We start from the raw sequence: 22758 nt of genomic DNA, 5'->3' as shown, positions 1-22758 counted from the left end.
TGAAAGATGGTGGAACAGACTTACCAATATAAGTTATAACCTCAAAGTAAAACTTAATTCTCTTTGAAAACATAAAATGTCTCATTTTTACATTTTAATCATTCATTAAATTTTATTTATTAAATTTTATGTCTTTTAGACTTCATTTTACTGTCATCAAAAGATTATTTTTTACGGTTTCTATATTATTATTAATTTATGTAATTTACTATATATTAATAAAAAAATAATGTAGAAAAGAGATGATATAAAAATTGGAAACTACATAATAAACCTTTTATTTTGGTGTCATTTTAATTGTTTTGACAAAAACTTTCTAATGATATATTTTAATATAAAAAACTATATTTTATTATAATTTAATAAATTACATAAATTATTCAAAATATATAAACCACCCATCAAGGGTAAGTCAGTTTACTTATTCTGTCTTGTCAAACGTTAAACAATTGTTCTTTCCTGTCCTGTCTTATACTGTCTAGACACCCAATATAGCCTAAGGGGCTGTTTGTTTGGCTCTTAATGGTGACATTAAGAGTCAACCTCTTAATCGGTAAGAGATAAGGAGTGTTTGGCAAAAAAAATCAAGCCTCTTATTGGTTACATAACCCTCTTAACCATTTTGCATCCAAATGTTCACTAAACCATTCAGACATCTATTTTTCCAAGTTTACCCTTCCCACCCCTTCTTCCCAACCCCTCTCTTCACGTACGCCGCCATCGCCGGTTGCCATCACCGGTCGCCATTGCCATCGCCGGTCGCCATCGCCATCGCCGGTCGCCATCGCCATCGCCGGTCACCATCGCCTCCCCACGATCGTTCGTTCTTCTGTTCACCGTCTTTCCCTAACATCTCTGTTTTCGCCCCTGCTGTTTCTCCATCTCGATTGAGCCCTAACGGTGAAGGTAACACATTGCCGGTCTTCACAGCCCCTCCCCCACCCTCTCGTCGCCAAAATAGAGAGAGAAAGAAAAAGGATAAAGAGAGAAAGTGGAAGGAGGGAAGGCAGAAATATGGTGGAAGCGGATACCAGTTTGAAATTGGATTCAGCAAGAGATTTTTGGGAAAGGGGAAAACGATCTGGATGAGTTTCCCAAGCCTTTTTCTTGTAAGTTGCTTTCACCTAATAATTAATAACATGAAAAACAAATTGAGTTTGTGGATTGTGATGATAAGATCGAGGCCTGTTACTGTTGGTTGCTGGTACCTGAGACGAAGAAGGTGAGGATTCTTGATGATTTATGGGATGATGATTCTCGATGATTCATCACAGATTGAAGCCATCGATGAGGGCAAAGAGGAACAAAAAGTGAAGGTTAAAATGGAATAATGGGTTTTTGTTAGATGAGGGTTAAAATAGTAATTTATTGTCATTCAGAGAACAGTTACCAAACAACATTATTTCATTCAGCACTTAACCATTCTGACCCTCTCAAACATTCTGACCTCTTAACTATTCTGCACTAAATCATTCAGCAACTGTCAAACAGCACCTAAGTAAAAATTACGATGACTGATATGAGCAAGAGTCATATTGTCACACAAATGTGATATCACCATGTAGAGATCTACAAGGATCGGGCCTTCCAAGTCCATTTTCAGTGAGCAAAAGAAAACGTTTGGGCGGCTTAATCGGGGTTTCTCGGACTTAAGAAAGGGCTTTTTCAATCAGAAAGTTTCCTCTTCTTTTCCCTGTGCATTTTCTTATAATGGAAAAAAAAATTAAAATTAAAACTAAAATTAAATTAATTATAGTTACAAAATACATACATAACACCAACGGTTTCCATGTTTATGTCCACCATTCAAACTAAAATTTAAGCTTCGATATGCTACTATATAGCCTCTCAGTTTTCCAACGACAGTGACAATGGTAGCACAAAGACGAAACAGAGTGGTATCACCGTTAAGGGTTGTAAATATTCTATACAGACGGGCTGCCCATGTCTGTAACAACTTCTAGGAGTGGCTCCTTCAAAGATTTCCTGAAACCCGATCCAGACCTAGAATCTTGCAGACCGTAAATAGAAGAAAGGATAGATCTTATCTCGGTTATTCAACGTTCTTTCTACTTGCAACGGGGCCACAATCAGATTCTTTCGTGTTTTCAGGCAGCTTAATTTGGAACTCTGTTTTGAGAAAGCCATGTGGAACGAGAAATTGAGAATAGAGAACGGTCATGGCTACCTGCACAAAAAACACGACCAAGATAACAAACGATCAAGAGATAGCTCATAGGAGTCAAAAACTAAGAGCAGGCTTCGTGTTTGAAGGGTAAAAGTGGAAAGTAAACAAACAAAATGCAGCCAAACCATGGTGGTCATGCAACCTGTCGAACCCCTTTAAGAAACTAGAGATAAATGTACGTCATGATGATTTTAAAGAAATATATGTTTTTATATGTATATATATACGCTTGATATTAGCTAAGAATTTTTTCAGTTATGATGCTAGAAACCAGACTGGAAAGGAAAACAACCTCAAAAAGTTCTGCTAAAAGGGTTCGACACTACCCTCCGGAGCTCCCCCCCACTGCTTACATCCCACCCGTGGGTAGGATATACTGGGCTCGTTTGGTTTCGGTTTTACTCGTCTATTTTGGAATTATCAACGAGTACTTATAGATATATGACTAACAGTCAAATACATACTTCAGTTAGGGCCTGTTTGTTAGCAACTTAACTAGCTTAATGAGACTCACAGCCTATTCGGTCAGCTATACATGACTGTTTGGTCGTGGCTTCAATAATATAGAAAGTGGCTTATTCAACAAGCTTCTGGGGGGGGGGACTTTATGCATAAAGCCAAGCTTGATGGGACTCAGCCTATTCGGTCAGCTATACATTACTGTTTGGTCGTGGCTTTAAAAACATGCTCCTTCCATCTATGAAAAAACCCTTACAACAAAACCTTTCCAATCTATATAGACAGATTAATCCATATACACAGCTTTTTCCATACAGGACTTAAATGGAAAACCAACCAAACAGCCCCTTAGACTATATACCGAAGTATGTCCTCAAGCAAATGTTTTGATTATTACCTTTTGATCATATCCTAAACTTGGTGTGCAAAATCTAACACATCACCTTGAATGTAATAATTAGGAGTTTCATGTCCTAAAATAACTATAACATTTGACTAGACATGCAATCTAATGAACTTGTTTGACTACATTACTCAAAATATCTAAGATATCCCTCCATAATGACAAAAAACAAGAGAAATCTTGTGACCGAAATCAATGCTATCAGTATTCTATAATGATTAATAATTGACAATGAGGTAATTCTAGATCGAGACATTGCCAAAAATGGAAAAACTGCATTTACTCCGGGACATGCATTAAAGTAATTTGTTGCATGTTATTGAGATGGAGTGACCGATCTCATTAAAATTACCTCTTGTTCTTCTTTGCTATCACAAAGCTCCATTTGGTAGTCATGGAACACTTTTAAGGGAGGATAACCAATCAACCACTAACTGCATTTATACCTTGTTGAATTGGCATCTTTGTAAGTCCGCTTTTAGAAAGTCCATACGAAACGAGAAACCAAGAATCACCAAGACCACCTGCAACACAAAATTTAAGTACCTTCACAGAAAGTCCAGATAAAAGCATGAAATACCCACCTCGCATGCTAATCAATGATATAATGCACTCACTCATGCGTCAAACCAGATAATCATAAAAACCAAACTGAACCAAACCGGACCAGTAAATCCCACTCGAATGTAAGGTTTAGAAGGGGGAGATGTAAGCAGACATCTATCTCAAAGAGCAGAGCGGCTGTTTTTCTGAAGACCCTCGGTGAACATTAGAACATAGAACATAGAACAAGAAGGAAATAAGAAAAAGCAACGAGTACAAAAACCAGAAAATCATGATCAGGTAAAAATGGAAAACAATAAAAACGCTGTTCATACATGGTAATCAGGCTTTGTGTTTCCATATTAGAGATACGTATACAATACGATGATTCTAATGGAAGGTATGTTTCCATATCTAACCCTAAAGTTACAGGTGCATGTTATCGAGGAAGAACTTGAATGTCTATGTACACTTATAAGGTAAATCTCTATTGGTTATCATGTTTAAACTTTGAATGTATTTTGAGTTTTGATATGAATATAGAGGAAAAAACCACCACCACAGTAAAAGTGTAGGAACTATTAGTAGAACAATAGAAGTGTAAGATCCATTGGTTGTTGCAAGATGAACTAGGAGACCACGCTATCTTGGCAGATAGGTAAAAGGGGTGAAATTTTGCATAGAGTACCAATACTAGTAGAAAGCATAATGAAATATAATGGAAAAATAATGAGAGGAAAAAAATCAGAATTTTTCTTCTACCTTTTTCGGGAAAAAATGAACATGGTTTTATATGCAAAGATACACTCATAAGAAACTGAAACAAAACCCTATAACCTGCGAAAACAATCGACTATATCCTCTAATAGGAAACTAATTAATAGAAAAAATAAAATCCCGAAACTATGGCACTTAAATGCCATAATTCCACACTCCCTCTAGAGAAGGTAGGTTTTCAAATGTTAATTAAACTAGCTTTGGAGGTCGTGGATTGGGGTAGTTGATTACTTGTATGACTCTATTAGGTATCGTAGTTCGGGGAAGGGGGTTAGGAGAGTAGAGAGTCAATAGTGTCATGTGATCGATGTATAGGAGGGAATCTTTCGAATGTTCCGTGTACTTTTTACCTAGGTCTTGTTGGCTTAGCTAGCTCTACCGTCCTTCTTGACCCTGTCTCATCGATTTCTCTTTCGTTTTTATTTCCTCTTGCCTTCATTTTTTTATTGTTTCATGCTCTTTGTAATTCTAATTCACCGTTTTAAAAAAATAGTAATTAAATAAATAAGATATTTACAAAACTATGGCTTCTATCTATGCTTTCAAAATCATTTTAGCAAGGCGGAGGTCTTTTCACAAGAGTTGAATAGTATTCAACTATGCCACAAGTGCAAATATATCTTGATAATCTACTCCATATGAATGTGTGAAATTAGGCGTATGCAAATTTAAGAAAGGCGTATGCAAATCTAAGAAGGGCTTATCGGGTAAATGCCACCACTAAACTTGTATTTCTTGGTGTAAAAAAAATTACAACCCTTAACGGTGCTACCACCATGATTCGTTTTGTTGCTTTAACAATGAAAGAGTCTTCACCGAGGTTTTACTTATAGATGGTTTCCACTGGATTGGCCACCCCTCTACCACATATTCCATGGTGGATTGCCTCTTGGAGTGTAGAATAGTATTATTTTTAATTCTCGGGGTGGGGGTATATATAAGCTATAGGTTAGGCACATTAATGGTGTTGCGTGCGCATTTGATGAATCTTAAATGCATCTTATACGTGCTTGTACCTTCTTCCCCTATTTAAGCTTTTTTTGTACGGTACAAGTATATGATGGTTTTTATTAGCACATATGGTTTTTTAAGGTAGTGGTATTGTCTTTGGTCGTCCTAGTCCTCGGGGTTCATGCAAATCATTAATTCCACATGAACCAGACGAATTTCCCTTTTTTGTAGAACAAACATGATTGTGCAATACAAAAACCCTAACGTAACTCCTCGAAGTTGGAACTGATATTGTGTTTTATATCATATATGGTGGAAAACATCGAAAACTTCCTTGACTTCGTCATTGAACAAAAAGCCCCATCTAACGAGCTGGAAAATCGACCAAAAATGGCCAAATAACGATCCTTGTAGTTAATTTATAAGTAATTTATATTTTTATTTTATACTTGTAATTAAAATTTATTTTTACTTTATTTTATATTATGATAGTTAATTGTGCCATTAAAAAAAGTAGTGAGGTTTCCATGAAGACCCCACCTTGTAAAAAGGGTTATGAAAAAGATTTTGTGAGAGAAGGGAAAAAAGTTGTTTTGAAATTTTGATAGAATATTTGAAAGAAAGGAAACAACAAGAAAGAAAGAGAAGGTGTTTGGGGGAGTTGGGAAAAAAGTAAAAAGAACAAATAAAAATCTAAAATAATAACAATAATAAAAAGCAAGGACATTAAACGCATATCAAAAGGAATGGAACCACTGAATATTTATCTGAAGTCATGTCTTCCGAAATGCTTAAAGTTGCATGTCCATTCTCAACTGCTCCTCCCATGTCCTCCTCGGCCTGTCTCTCCTTATTGACCTAACACAATCCACCCTCCTTATTGGTGTTGACCTCTATCTTCCACAAACGTGCCAAAACAACCGCAATCTCACCTCTCCATCTTATTCGCAGTTGCAGGAGGTGATTGAAGAAACAACATGAGGTGATTGGGGAGGGAACCACGATGGAAGGGGAATATCATTTGGCCAAAGAAGTATCCTTGGCATTTTAATGCTTAAGTTGTTAGGCTTCCGATATGAATAATAGGAGGAATGAAGAATAGAAGGCATGGAGTGATAATTCATTGAACTGTATTGATAGAGTAGCCTCTCAAAAGCTACAGTATTCCTTTAAATTGTCGAGAGTGCAAATTTGAACACTAGTTCTTATGTAGGATGATCCTTCCACAAGTCCATCTAAGGATCCTCATTTCAACCACCTCTATCTTCCTCTTGTGTGCTTTTTTATTGCCAACACTCCAAGCAACATAACTCGTCTGATGGGTAACCTAGAAAATGTCCTTCAGCTTTAGTGGGACTTTCTTGTCACACAACACTCCTATATCAGCCATCCATTTATGTGATGATTAACATCATCCTTAACCTCACCCTCATCTTGAATCATAGAGCCTAGATACTTGAAACCATCCTTTTATGGTACCTTTTGCTATCTTATGCAGACATCTAACCAATCCTCGTTACGCTTTAGACTGAAATTGCACAAAAGGCATCAATCTTTAACCGACTAATGCGCAAGCCTTGAGTCTCTAAAGCCACCCTCCACTGTTCCTGTCAAGAGTTCATCTCTATCTTTGTTTCCACAACGAGTACAATATCACTGGCAAATAGCATATACCACGAGATACCTCCTTGGATCCCTTGCAAAATTTCATCCAAAACCACGGTAAAAAGAAATGGGCTCCTAGTATGCCTATAATCTTAAATCTCTTGACACTCCCGTCTACATTATGCTTGATGGTGAGTATAGATCCCATATGATATTCTCTCAAAAACATGAATTTCTTCGACAATAACCGCTTTATGACTACAAAATATAGGCTTTTATCAAGATTGCTAACAAAGGCAAATTGTTTAGGTGACAATGTTCTATATGATAGGAAATTATAAATAGGATGGCGGGTACATGACCTCTTTCCTTTTCCCAAAGATTCGTCTATCATCAATGAAGGTGAACTTTAAGGTTCCTTTGTTCACACTCTTAGCTTTCTTTAGGTCGCTCTTGTTCCTCTTCTTCTTGTATGTTAGTCCTCCTAGACTAGCCATGAAGTTGTTTTTCATCGATGGAACTATTGCATTGGGTGATGAAGTGGACAAAGGTGGATGAGATTTAGGGATCAAGTCATTGAACAACTTCCAGAGGATGATGAGGTGGACATAAAAGAATGACTCATTGAATTTGTTGGAGGGTTCAAGGTAGAGGACAATTGGTTTGGTTTGAATTTGGAGTGATGAGATCCCAAGGTCAGTATTCTTTCATTGAGATCTCCCAGTGGATATCAATATGATAATAGGGTGATTTTTCAGATAATGTAACATCGACAAAATTACAGAACTTCCCAGTGGTCGGAGAATAACAAGTATACCCCTTTTGTTGGATGAGTTTGCCATAAAGATGCAATTGATGATCTCAGATCAATTTTGCTTGATGTTGACTATGAATGTGAATAAAGGCCAAACAATATGCGATTTCAACAAGTCTAGACATGAGAATGTAGGAAGGATAGGGAGGACTGAGGACATGACATGGAGTTTGAAATTTGAGGACTCAAGATGGCATCCATCAATCATAGCCTTTCTTGGACTTCAGTTTCAACTTTCTAAAGTGGGTTTGAGTGTAATATTTCTTCAAGGGTCTAACCTCTTTAATTTTACACAAGCCTATGTGACGGCATGAATCAATATGAGTACACAAAGGCACACAATATACCAATCTATTATAACAAGAAGCAAAAGGAACCAAGATTATACAACTCAAAGCAAGTTCGAGCTTGAGTTTTACAGGCTTGACAAACCACAAGTCTAGTCAAAAGATAGTAATTTTCATAAACCGAATAGTGAGCTAAGCAGCTAAGCAAGATCGGACTAGACTTGGCTCAAGTACACCTCGATTAAACAAAATCTCAAAAAACTTGCACCAAATAAAATTTGAGCTCCATGGTATATGATTAAGTTCTTGCCTTATGTTTGTTGAAAAGCTTAAACAAATACACCACAACCAACTACCTTTATGATTCAAATGGGCGATGAGTGATATAAGACGCCTTATGTGAATCTCATTGCTATTTGTGTATTACAAATGACTATTGTTTTTGTGAACCATGAACTAACACCACACATGAGACAATAAATGTGATTGAATTGCCTGATTTGTAAATCTTTCTAGACTTGAACAAAGTTGTATTTGCTTTTGATTTTCTATTCTTCTTCTCTTCCATTGTCAGTCCTAACGCTATAGTGCTATTGGTTGCTAGGCTCTAAAGACCTTGGTACCCTCATGGATATGGTCCTAGCAATTCCAAATAAGAGAGTAGACATTCTCTTATGGCTTACAAATTGAAGTTGACAATGTATAGGCCGTGGGATCTTCTAATTTAAGAATACAAGTGTTGTTAAAAATTAGTTGCACATATATTATCCATCTTTTCCTTCTCTGTGGATTCCTAGAATAATTGTTGAGTTATAGTTTATTGGTCAAGGCCATGAAGATCACTTGGTGAAGAAACTTAAAAACATCGAAAGGACCAGCCTAAGAGGAAACAACCGATGCCTTCCTTTGTAATGCTCTTTGGAATCCAACTGATCAAAAGCTTGTTGCTCGATAACAATTATGACATTCTTGTTACAAAGTCTGGCAGAAGGCAAAGAAACTTTATTCAAACCATACCACTCGTTTGTATACGATAGTTTCGAAGTTAAGCCAACCTTAGATGATGTCATGCTTTAACAATGTTGACTATAAGACGAACATGGAAAATTCCTTGTGGTTCTTGCATAAGCCAACCTACACCCTGAACGGATTCACTTCATAACCAACATATAGCTAGTCCTAAGATTCTAGCATTGATAGTGTGTTTGAACACTTAGTGGCTTGGTTGGTGGCTAAGGGTTATACCCAGGTTTATAGGCATGATTACGGTGATCGTTCTCCCCTATTACAAAAATGACTTCAGTTCAGATATTCCTTCCCATGACAGCCATATTCAGGTTGGATATCATCATATCAAGAATGACTTCTTCTACATGGTGAATTGCAAGAAGAGGTTGTTGCTCAGTTTGAGTCTTCTGGTATGGTATGTCATCTCGAGCAATCTCTCTATTTACTTAAACAGTGTCTGCGTGCTTTGTTTGGTCGTTTTAGCTCATTTCTTAATTAATTTGGTATGATCAGAAGTGAAGCTGACCACTAAGTATTCAACTGCCGCTTCTCTAGGTTGCGTATGTGGGCGACATTGTTATTATCGGGATTAACCAGAAGGGTATACAGAAACTCAAAGACATCTACCCCACCACTTCCAGACAGAAGATTTTGGTAAACTCAAGTAAAGATACTTTGGAATAGAGGTTGCTGTTACAAACTGCTAATGATTATCAAGAAAAACTAGGGCAAGATTTGATTATAAACTCATAACTGAATGATTATGAGACACTCTGGCTTTCGAGAGGCCAAGAACTCAATTGAATACAAAACTCATAACTAATTGATTCCACCTTCTTTCTATTTATACTTCTCCTAAAAATGACTTCCCTCACTTAATGACTAATTGAACAGCCCCCACAATTGACTAATTGACCGCCCCACTATTATCCCTATTATCTATATGTGTAACAATACCCCCCCCCCCCCAAAACATCCACCTTGTCCTCAAGGTGGAAAGAAAAAATAAACAAAAATGATTTATACCTCTTTCATCCAAATCCTTTATGGCTCGATGCTCTTTGTACCCAAATGCAACAAACTTCTCTTGGCCTGTTTCTTGCAAAATACCTTTGGCCTTTTCTTCCAAAACTTCATCATGTGCCGACGCATGGACACATTCAGCCTTCACGATCCACCCATTCAGATTTGTTCCATTGAACATCAATGCGTCAAGCCTTTTGCCTCGAAATCCTGAAACTCCTCCATAATCAGAATTTATACCATCTTTTTCTGGTTTCCTCATGCCCAAATCGACATGTTCATCATCTTTTGAGCTCGTAGTGTCGTCCTCATCGTATATTCTTGCAATTTGATCAACACTTCCATTGGTTTCTTCAAAGTCAGAAAATTTTATTTCATTGACTTGGTCACCGCCTGCACCGTTCTGATGCTTCTCTCCATAAAACTCCCAAACTCTCCCTTTCTGTTAAGTGCATGTCCATCGGCTAAATCCATTATCACCCACTTTATTTCCCCATATCCACCTGTTATTGCTTTGTTATTGCTTTCTGGAATTTTACGCTTGTCAGCCCCTTAATTTTTTCTTCCCAATTAACTGCCTCTGGAAGTTGAAAACCGCCATAGTAACTGGATGGTCTTTCTCTGTACTGTTGTAAATAGACAACAAGCACAACATCTTCAACAGGTTACCATCAAATTCTTCGTCCTTTTGCATTCCTCTATGCCACTCTTCGTTAGGTCCAAGCATCAACAAAGAAAGTTTGTTCTTCGAAAATCAATCAAGGTTACTAGCCTGATTAATCGGCCATTGCTTCCGTTTTCTCCATTGGATTGATTTGGTGAGTCTTAGTTTTTTTGGTTGAGCCGAACTAGACCTATATTGTCGACCAAACTTGGAACCCCTAACCAATGCCTGCCCCTAATTCAGCAACCATGGCCTGACCCAAAAATTTATATCCCTGATTTACGGCCTTCCTTTTCTTTTTCACGAACTCCTTCTTCGACTTCCTTACGACGGCAGTCCGGTCACCAGAAATTGAGTGTCTCTATCGAAAACGTCTCCTGGCCTGAACAAGTCTCTTCAACGTCTTCATTCCACAATGTATGTCTCCAATTCCTCGATTGACAAGCTTCTTTTCTGCCGTTGAAGGCTGTTTATGTTCTGATGTCGACTGCTTCATCCCTTCTTGTTTCCAATCTTCTTGTACTTCCTATTCTTTGAGCATTTGCTTCACATCCTGAAAATTTTCTTTTATAGATCTTAACTCCGATTGCAACGACCTTAGATTTCCTACCATCTTGTTGCAATTGGGGAGCAAACTCTTGGAAATCTCCAATATCGACTGCTCTGATACCATTTGTTACAAACTGGTAATGAATCAAGAAAAACTAGGGCAAGCTTTGATTATAAACTCATAACCGAATGATTATGAGACACTCTGGCTTTTGAGAGGCCAAGAACTCTCCTAAGGGTTACACCCAACTGAATACAAAACTCATACCTAATCGATTCCACCTGCCTTCTATTTACACTTCTCCTAGCAATAACTTCCTCACTTATTGACTAATTGACCAGCCCCTAATTGACTAATTGACCGCCCCACTCTTATCCCTATTATCTATATGTGTAACAGTTGCACAATCTCCTCACGCTATCCTCCATCTCCAAACAGAAGTATGCCATGGACATCTTGAAACAAACTGATAAACAGATAAATAGTTTGTGGATTTGAATGTCTTATCAAACCCAAGCCAATATTGGAGTCTTATTGGTAATAGAATGGAGTAAGGGAAGGCCAAAAGGAACTTCTAAACTCGACCATTAAGAAGAATGGCAGTAAAAGTTTTATGATTCTGTTTAATTTATCTACAAGACTATGTACAATTTTCTAACTTATATTGTACCAAATGATGCAATTCATGATATAGTACACAAACAAAGATTTTGGTGCAAGACATGATCATTGTTGGCCTAAACCATAAGCAAACGGTGTAAGATTATCTTAAAAACATGTTGTACAACCAAAAGTTATAACTTTAAACGTTTAGAAGCATGTAGTTGGACAACATTTATGTAGAAATTGACTATTATAAAGTATACCATGTTCATACATTGCAATATAGATGGTTGATTGGCACCGGATCAAGAAGGTTTGATATCTTCCTCCTGTAGATTTTCATTGTTAATGTTAAATTCAAAACTAGAAATGGGGCTTACTTACAGAACCGATAAGAATATATAGATCGTACTTGCATCACAAACAACACCGATGACAATTGGTACTGAACCGCCCGAATAAACCAAAAGTTGATTTTATTCTTTAGTTACACCATCGATCCTGGAATCATAAGTGAGTGAGTGAGGGATTGAAGCAAGAACTATACATCACTACATGAACTAGAAAATATCATCTTCTAATGATTCTAGCAACAAATTTTTTGAATTATATAGAAAAAAGTTGTGAAATAAACAAAAAGGAGTTGATAAAATGAAAACCATCTTTGCTCATGGAAGATGGAGAATAGATGTGAAAACAATTAGGTCCAAGTTATTATAGTTTCATTAGTGGGCCCATTTATATGACACAGTTTGAACAAAGATGTGCTATGGATCCTATTTACTTGATGTGAAATGAAATAGATGATGAAGAATGGAGGAAAATGGAAGAGATAACTTACTCCGCATGTGAAACCCTAGAGATTTCTTCAATTGCCGCATCTATACAATAGACAAGCATTTTCTTGACCTGATATAGGGCTTCTATTATCAATGCTCTCGATGAAAAAATATTTGAAGAACTTGAAATTCTCATGTTAGAACGCTTACCGATAGCATTTTCCCTTTTGCTTTGTGATTCATGGGAAGCCGACGGAGTTCCTCACTCAACTTGAAGCACTCAGATGCACTTTCGGGTGAGATAAACTCCAAAACCAGATTAACACAAGACTGCAGGAGGATGAACATCTTAGTGTGTCAGGGCTCAAATGCAAAAGCATTTAAATCACAAGCCTTAAGAAAATTGAAATTATTATAGTGACCAAACTATACATAAGGACTGAATCATAGAATTTCATTTTGTAGGAATCAACATTCTTGACCATTTGAGATGACCAAAGAAGCCCAAAAATTCGCAAACAACACTGAAACCGACAGTGTGGAAGTTATGGTGGATTGGTTTCAACTTTTTTATTCAATTTTTCAACTGTCAAACCGACACCAAAACAAACAGGGGCAAATTAGTTCATAAATTATTTATTTTTGAGATTTATATCATATGCAGTTATATATATATATATATATACACACACACATAGAGAGAGAGAGAGAGAGAGGAAGGTTCAAACGAGAACACTAACTATTTAAGAAAACAAGAAAAAGGTCGTCAATGTACAAGATCACATGTGATTTTACATTAAACAGAAGCGGGTGACTTTGAGGCCACTTAAGTCGCAGGGCAAAGTCGCCCGGATCATGTAAGATTTTGTACGTGAATCATATATGATTTTGTACATTAACGACCTTTTTCTTATTTTCTTAGTGTTCTCGTTTGAACCCGCCCCTATATATATAGTCTTACATAATTTCTTTTTATAATACGTTTTCTATAAAATAAAACTGTATTAATAGTAAAAACCCAGAAAAACACAAAATTGATCTGTTAAACAAATTTGAATAGACAAAAAAACAAAAAGTAAAAGTCAATTTCCAAATCACACAGGCAAGTAGTTGGATGAAAATTATTATTTGGAAACTAGATTTCAACACTCTCAAATTTGACCAGAAACATGCAATTTTATGGAGAATCTGTCCCAAATTGAGCCCAACTCGACCACCTGATACCAAGACGGCCAAACGGTCAAGGTTTCAGTTGCTTGGTAGCTCCCAAATTCATAAAACCAAAGATTTTGCTTCATCTCATGGAACCTCATAAAACCGAATGAAGGTGAATCGTTTTCAGTACTATATGCAATCTCTGTGTTTGTATGAGTACTGGAATGATATTCCAAAATTTGTAAACACAGAAAATAAAACTAAAAATATGTTCTAATTATGTCTTCAATTTGATAAATATCATGTCACAGGCTCTTCCCATCAACCACCGTGATGAAATTTTCGTAATTTTATTCCTAATCATGTTCATACCTTCATAAAATTAATTTTGAGGCCAGACACTCTGCAACAAACAAACATGCACACTATAAAATACGCAAAAAGAACTTATGGCATGCTACCTTAATTTTCTTGACTTGATACGGACATCCAGCTGGAATGAAAACGGCTTCACCAATATGTTGTTCGAATGTCCATGGTTCAACATCTGAAAAATGACGGAACTTTAGTAGTATTTAAGAGGTAACATCTAGGGAGATGAAGCTTGAATAATACTTACCAAACTCTTCCTTAAGTTTCCTTTTATGGAAGGCGTCTAAATAAAAGCTTTCATCAAGAACCGGGTGAACAACCTAACAATGCAAATAAGTACTCGATCAATCTGAAAAATCGTGTTAAAAATGTTGATAAAAGATGATACCTTTTCGGGCGAGGAGTGGGATTCCTTGAGTTCATTAGAATACTTTCTAAGATACTCTACAAGCTTTGGAACATCTTGTCGTCGAAAAACATCCCACAGGGCCCCATGAGTATCAAGAACAAGTTTCTCTCCATAATAATTAGAATACAAATCCTCATCATCTGACACTTCAATGCTTGAATCATCAGAAAGCACACATACTTCCCCATTAGGTACTCGACTGAGTTCTTCATTTGTTTGGGTGAGATCACTACAGACTGATGATTTTCCAAAGAAATCATCTATTTTATTCTGGGACTCAGTCTTACTCAAGGACTCGTTATGATCTTGTGAACCATATTTATTCATCAAATTCTTTACTCTACTAAACTTTTTCTCAGAAATTGGGATCTCTGTAGCATGCACAAGAATATTCACCTGAAGGAAAAACAACAAAGGTGGAAAGTCATGAGACATCACTGGTGGAAAATCAGCCGAAGGATAATGTCCTACAAACAAACCTACACTTAAAGACTTTACTTTTTGCAAGAGTAGTGTAAAAGGTTCGGTTTTTGACAGAACCATGAATTTTCTGAACTAAACCAAACCAAAAAAGCCTTTGAACCGAATAGAACCAAACCATTTTAAGTTTGGTTTAGTTCCATAGCTTAAATCATTTCTTCTCTAGATACCATAAAACTCACCACAATCCCTTTTTGTAGAGAAAAACATGAGTTAATACACATTCTCTCTCCTAATACTAAGACCATCTTCCAAAAGGGGGAAACAAATGGTAGATTTTGATGGTAACACTTGTGATTCCTAAAGGTTTTTCTTTCTAATATAAATAAACTTTGAGTTTATTATAAACGAAATTGGATGAATTAATTGTAAATACATGATTACAACACAAGATAAATTAATTTAAGCTTAGTTCAAAACATTTGGCTCAATTTGGTTTGGTCCAACACCTGAAACTACAAACCGAATTGATTGGCATGATTTTTTTTGAATCAGGACTGAACTGCATTCTTCCATAACAGAACCAAATTGACTAGTTTAGTTTAGTTGATTTTGTAGTTTGCAGTAGCTGGAGTTTTTTAAAACATACCACATCAAATGCATGATAACATAATTTCGTTGAAAAATCTGGGTCTATAGGCTCTCCAGGTCTACCATATGAAAGATAGATAAGAGGACCCAAGTCAAGATTCTGAGTTTCCCGTGGCAGCTTTGATGCTAGATTTAGAAGACCACTCAATGGATTAATGTACTCGTGAAGTGGCAAATCACCCATCACGGCAGCATAATGACTTGGGAAATACTGCTGGAAGAAAACAGATGATAGCTGAACTTTAAATTTCAGAACCTCATTCTGTACATTTGCATGTGTTTTACCCCCCATAAAGATCTGCTTCCTACCCATTTCCACCTCATACCAATTGGAGCAGTTTTCCACCTCTGCTCCTTCATCCTTTTGGTATTTAGCACTCGCTTCTAGGTACGTGCAGAACATGAAAACCGGATCCCATTTCAATTCAGGATCATTCTTGACCACATCTCGAATAATAAGAGGTTGCCCTTTGACCCAATGCTGTGTAAAATGTTGTAGATTTTCGTCCCGAAGATCATCCCTCATGGATAAATACAAACACTTGCTCTTGAACAAGATTCTATCGTCACTTTCATTACCCGTTTCGGCATTTCCATCAGATGGTGAGCAGCATGATGTAACCTCCAAAGATTTTGTGAACTTATACTTGCAAATGATTTCTTTCGCACTTGTTTCAAGCTCGTTAGTCCAATTAAAGTCAAAAAGACATCTTATGTCAAGAACACCATTCCCACAACCACCTAAATTCTTTGGTGAGCATTTTATGCTTCCATCTTCACTTGTTTTCCAGTTCCACAATATTGTTGACAAAGATTTCCGTTTTTCTGTGCTCATGTATTTGAAATCTCGAAAACCCCCATGCAACTGTCCTTCACGAAAATCCCAACAACAAGATATACAAAGCATATACGAGCAATTTTCGCAACGTCTATGAACATCCACAATATAAGACTTGCAGAAACTGCTGCACAAGAAAAGGAAATGAAGGGAATTTACTATGAACTGCTGGGTTCAAATTGAAAATCTTCATGAAATTGCAAAATTTTGATTTGGCATGTTAAACATCCTAAATACCCTTTGGTTAAAAAAAGCTCTTGTGGACACAAAGTAGAGCAATCAATTTACTTGACGATTGTTGGCATGCCGTTTAAGGAAATTGTTACTCCTTTTCAAGGATCTAAACTCCCTTCAATAAGGACAACATAGATAAATATCATGGACGCAAATCAATGCTAGCATCTCACTTGTAATGATGATAATGGGCAAATGGATAATTTTAACATCAAAACTTCACAGAAAAGGAAAACTTGCAATTTTCATGAAACGGAGAAGTATTTGATAACATACCAGCACTGCTGCTTTTTGGAATCTATAGCAGGCTGAATCTGCAGCTCGGTATGATGCCTTTCTGTATTGGTCAAATTCCATCAATTTGTTCTTATTTTCAATCATCACTCAGAAAAAGTCAACAAACACAGACACAAACAAGGACACTTTACCTTTGATTTTAGCTTCCATATTGAGCTCAACGATTTTTTCTTGATTTATTTGTTCAAGCAAAGGAAGAAGCATATCGATCATATAAAGAAGTTGTTCACTTTTGTCAAACTTCTTTTTGCTGTTATAAACAACGAGATCCTGAAACATAGTTCCAAACATAAAGCTATACGGATTATGAACATTCAAGATCAAGATAAAAACAATTATGGTGGCTCTGTTCCGTACCGTAATTTTGACGTCTTTAGATCTTTCCTTTATGCAAGCTCTGCAATCGCAAGTTCCACAACAAACCGGACAATTTTTCTTGACATTTGTCTTATCAAGACACCTAATCCATTCAGATAGTTGAAGTCTGATTTCAAATGATCATTTTAATATGTAAAGTACTGGGGAAAAAATAATACAAGTACCGATTGTCAAGTATTGCAAGTCCACGATTGTTACACTAATAGTTTGTCTTATCACATGAAAGGGAAAAACATAATATCCGAATCAAACATGTCTTTGCTTACTTATTTTCCGATCTAGAGGCTGTGTCACGAAAGACACTTTTGTTGCAAAAATGCAAGGAAAGATCGTGTACGAGACCCTCACCGACTCTCACAATGCAAAGGAACTGCTGTGCTGTGATTATCATTTTAAAAATGTTTTTAATCTTTAGTTAGAACATAATCATTTATCCCAAGATTTTAAGCTACAACACCAAGTTATCCAATAGATTTAAGGATAAGTTTTTGGTATGTTGCAAGGATATATGTAAGAATTGGATTCGGGGTCCCAAAAAAATATTACGGATACGAAGGTGTATGTAAAACACAAGTCTATATTCAAAGCATCCAACACTAGAGTAAATAATTTATTTGTTCATACGCCAGATATATAAAATAAGCAAATTGCAAGCTTAATTTCGCTTTTACTTTTACTTAGGTAGCACTTGCTATGCAGTAATCAGAGTGAGAACAGAAAGGAGCATTACGATTGAATGGGCAAGCCCATAATAGTCTAAGAAAAAGAACATGTGTCACTGCGCCTTGCCTCCTTTATATCTCTCCATAGGGAAGAGACATCCTACTTTAAACTTTTAGCCTTGGTGTGTAAATTTACAATTTACGAAATTTCATGAGACTAACGCTGTGTTCTCGAGTCTTCCTTTACGAAGGAAAGGAAGAGAAAGGGAAGGAAAGTAGGAGGGAAAGAAAAAATCTTGTGCTCGAGTTTTTTAAGGAGGGAAAAGAAACGAAAGGGAAGAAAAATAATGTTGACTTTCCTCCCAAATGTGGGAGGAAAGGGAAAGAAAGAAAACAAAAGAATATAAAAATTAAAAATATTTATAAAATTACACATATACCCATCAATTACATTCAACTATAAAATAAATAAGGGCTTATTTGTAAAAATGACATCTTTCCTTTCCTTTCTCTCCCACTCAAGAACATGAAAACTTATTTCATTTCCCTTCACTCTCAGGAACACAAATAAAAAAATTATTTTCTTTTCCTTCCCTTTCTTTTCTTCTTTCCTTCCAAAATTCGAAACACAATGTAAAAATACCCCGCTGATAAACCTAGTCCCATACCCCCATATATTCATGGTCAACCTTTCATGGCTCTAGTCAAAGTTGCACACTGTGTACAATACATCCGAAGTAGGGCATCATTGGGGTAGAAGCACCCTACGTTGAACCTTCCTCAACCCAAACAAAACTAGTAAATTGCGCATGTAGGGTCTAGGAAGGGTGATATATATGAAGACTTCTCTACAGAGTCAGCATGGGAAAGAGGCGAGTAACCCTGATCCTTGCCCCCGATCCCTAATCTCCTTCCCCATCCTCGTCCCCAACGGGGAATGGGGATTATTTCCCCATTTACGTAACACTCCAAAATGGTCAATGTTTAAATGGCGAGTGGCAAACTGATCAAAAAAATGTAATATACTCTGTTTATTCAAGTATTATAATAACATTTCATTAACTACCCAAAAGAATGGCTTGGTGATGGAATATGATATATATATATATATGATACATTTTAAAATTGAATAGTCGACGATGGATAGGCACCGGATGGAAGTCTAGTTTTATTTTTGTTAGTAAATTTTATTCTTGTTATCTTTCTGATTAATAAATATATACATATATAATATAATATATAATTTTAAATTATAAATTATTTATTATAATACGGGTATGGGGGCCGGGCGAGTCAGGGAATACGATACTCAGCCCCAGCCCGGGTTTGAGCCAAAACAGGGATCCCCGGACCCGGGTTTAGTGGGGAATCTTCGTCCCCGATCGAAGCGGGTGAATTGGGTTCCCCGACAGGTCAGTGCAAATCACTATGCCTAGAGTAGAGAGGTTGTTCCTGTAAGGATACCCGACTTGCTAAAAAGTTTGCGAAAAAGATTTCTAGAGTAATGGAAAGCTTGAGACATTGTTGGAAAAAGGAAGAGAGACTTGGAAAAGTAGAGCAAGTAAGCACAGTAAACAACATGAAAAAATGATTTAAACGAGTACGGACGATAAAAGCATAAAAAAAGGTAGGAAACAGCTAAACTACCTAAAGATGCATTGCGATAAAACAAAAGAACAACTGAACCAAAAGAGCCTTTTTTGGCTAAATTCACACAAAAGCTGCTCCTATCTACTTCCAAAAGGTCCCCCAACCTAACTCGAGGCTCTGATATCTAGTTGTCGGCTCTCTAACCCTTCCCCATTCCACCCCAAGCACAATAACCACAATCCCTTACACAAAATCTACTATCCTTGTACTGCATCTCCACACACTTTGAAAGCATGTCTTTGAAATGCCTAAAGTCACCATGTCCAATCTCAGCCGCTCATCGCATGTCCTCTTTTGCCTCCTCCTTCTCACCCCCTTGACCATTACACTCTCGACCCTCCTCACCGAGGCCGACATCTATCTCCTACAACCGTGTCCAAGCTACAAGACATCCCTCAATTTTCGGTGATAGACACTACTCCCAACTCTGCTCGGAAAACCTCAAACCAGTCCAGCATGGTTCAAGCACAGGTCCACATAAGCATACTCATTTCAGCAACTTCCAACTTCCTTTCAAGTGACTTTATAGCCAAATAGTCCACCCTATGCAATATGATTGGTTTAATGGTCACCATGTAGAATTTGCCCTATGTTTTAGCGGGATTTTTCTGTCACACAAATCCTGTAGCGGCCCTCAATTTTAGCCACCTTGCCTTTTTGCGGTGTGTAACTTAATTTCCGACCTCACTGTCCTTATGGTGTGCCCTTTGCTCCCAAATGCTTATTTTAATCCCCTCGTCATTACCCTCCTTACTAAAATAGCACCAAAAGTACTCAGTCTTAGGATGACTAATGTGCAAGCACCCTACCTTCCTCATAGGACACAAACTCTTTTACACCCAAAATCAGCATATGCTATTTAACACAAAAAGGAGAGAAATAATAGAAATTTGATATCATAAGTGGCATTTTGAACATGTATCAAAAATGATAAAGGAGTAAAGCAAACCTTGCTTGGACACAATCTTCACAAAAGATATGTTTTTTGCAAGTTGAGCACTTGATGAAATTTCGATAGCCACACTTCCGACACCAGTGGCACTTCTTTTTCGCCACTTTCACCTTTGCTTTTACACTTGGTAAAATCTAGATACAACAGTAAAACCATGCCACAATTTAACATATTGGGTTAAGAAAAATAACCCCATATTGTAGCAGTAGTAGAACTTCGAATGATAAGTATCATATTGGCTTATAATGAAATAAAAGTAAACATTTACAAGAACGATTACATATTGCTTCGTGGGAACAATCTGCATTTTCGTAATAGGGACATAAAACAGAAGTGAAAGAAAGGAAAACATAAGTGGGTCATAAACAAGAGAAATATTAACAAGTTTGGTTATAAGAACAACCAACCTACATTGTAGCAAAAGGGCCACGTGAGGGGTACAAATACAAAACACAAAACAGATTTCAGCATAAATGAACTATAAACAAGCAAAATCACAACAACTTTGACTAAAATAAAAAAAATATGGCTATGAAAATAACATGCATTATAGCAACAGCAATAGAAATCAAGTAAAAATACAAAAAAGAAACAAAAGAAACATGATTGATTTTGATGGAAACATATCAAATTTGGCTATGAAAACAGCCTGCGCTGCATCAGAAAACTGTTAAAGAGTGCAAACAAAAAGAAAACATAAACGGATTATTAACTTGCAAATTAGAACAATTTAGATGGAAACAGAACAGACTTGGTTATGGAAACAACCTGCATTGTAGCAATAGGGAGTGGTTCTATGTTTTTTGATCTGAAAACCCTTCTAGGAAAAAAATTTGAAGCAGGAACCCCAACTTTGACATTCAAAGAACCAGCATTGTTGCCTGAGATGAGTCTTGATGATACTGGAGATTGTGAAATTTCTAGCCTGCCATACTTCAAATCTCTCACAACATTTTCTTTTGTCGTCAATTGTTTCTCTTTTTTCTTCTCCACTTGTCTCATCAAACACCCTCGGATCAAATCTAATTGGAGATCACCCTTCTCCAAGTTCATCTTTCTCAAAGCATCATCAAGTTTCTCAGAAATGTCAACTGAAGATTTCTCCTCTCTTTTGTTCCTTTTACCCTGTTTTGGGGGCAAATTGGAACAACCCGCATCTCCATTTGCCCTAATTTTGAGGTTGTCAGTTGGGTTTTCTCCAAAACCACAAACTGAATTTTCCTCTTTTCTCTTCCTTCTACTTCGTTTTTGGGGTAAAATGGGACAACCAACATCCTCATTTTCCATAATCTTTAGATTTCCACTTGATTCTTCATCGATTTGTGGAAGATCTGCCGTGGGTTTTGGTCTCTCGAGTTTTAGATGATCAGGAACTGGCTCTCTTTGCTTGCGGTAGTGGCTTTGTGCAAAATGTGCTTCACAGAGAGTCCTCCCCTGCATCACCGGTCGCCGGCAACGCCACTTCCTGCCATCGCTTCTCTTGCATCGCTGCTTGTCCGGCAAAGAACAATCACCACCTTCATCACCAATTTTCTCTACCATTTGAAACCCACTGCCTTTTTTGTTGCTCAATTTTTAATTTTTCTTGCAGAAATCAGGAACAAGGGTTCTGATGGGTATCTTGATAAAGTTACAGCAAGAGACAGGAGCAGTTGAGTATTTAACTTTGACACCGGATTAGTCTATCAAAATTGCCGATCGATCCGTTTAGCCAACTTTTTTGGGTTAGACCATTGAGTTTGCCGAGAAACTAATTCAACCCAAATGCAAACCACTCAATTTGTGCAAACCGTGTAAACCGTATTCAGCCAATCATAATTTTTTATTTTGTTCATTTTTTTGTAATTATGAGAGGTTGATTAATCATTTTTATTGTGGAGGGTGTTAATCATAGATATTATCATTTTTATTATTTTAATTTTAGAGAAATACATGAAACAGTTTCATTAATGTTAAAGAAATACATGAAACAGTTTCATTAAGTATTATATGAAACAGTTTCATTAAGTATTATATGAAACAATTTCACAACCATATATGAAACAACTTCATCAAAAAAAAGTATTATATGAAACAATTTCACAAG

At 36.7% G+C, this 22758-nt stretch overlaps 1 protein-coding gene across 1 annotated transcript; it reads right to left on the bottom strand.

The window, feature by feature from the left end:
* Positions 1-1784: 1784 nt before the first annotated feature.
* LOC112519826 (lysine-specific demethylase JMJ25-like) lies at positions 1785-22262 on the bottom strand. Its single transcript, XM_025128122.1, has 15 exons — positions 21441-22262; positions 20670-20806; positions 17388-17490; positions 17155-17300; positions 17010-17066; positions 15660-16626; positions 14570-14986; positions 14429-14501; positions 14271-14356; positions 12865-12984; positions 12717-12784; positions 12288-12376; positions 12139-12204; positions 3403-3574; positions 1785-2188 (listed from the first exon to the last, which is right to left on the bottom strand). Exons 1-12 carry the CDS (start codon positions 22212-22214, stop codon positions 12352-12354), a joined length of 2973 nt encoding a protein of 990 aa, XP_024983890.1. The 5' UTR covers positions 22215-22262; the 3' UTR covers positions 1785-2188; positions 3403-3574; positions 12139-12204; positions 12288-12351.
* Positions 22263-22758: the final 496 nt, after the last annotated feature.

The sequence above is a fragment of the Cynara cardunculus genome, assembly GCF_001531365.2.
Source record: "Cynara cardunculus var. scolymus isolate 2C chromosome LG 10, CcrdV1, whole genome shotgun sequence".
NCBI classification, from domain to species: domain Eukaryota; kingdom Viridiplantae; phylum Streptophyta; class Magnoliopsida; order Asterales; family Asteraceae; genus Cynara; species Cynara cardunculus.
This window is presented reverse-complemented; position numbering and strand designations above follow the sequence as displayed.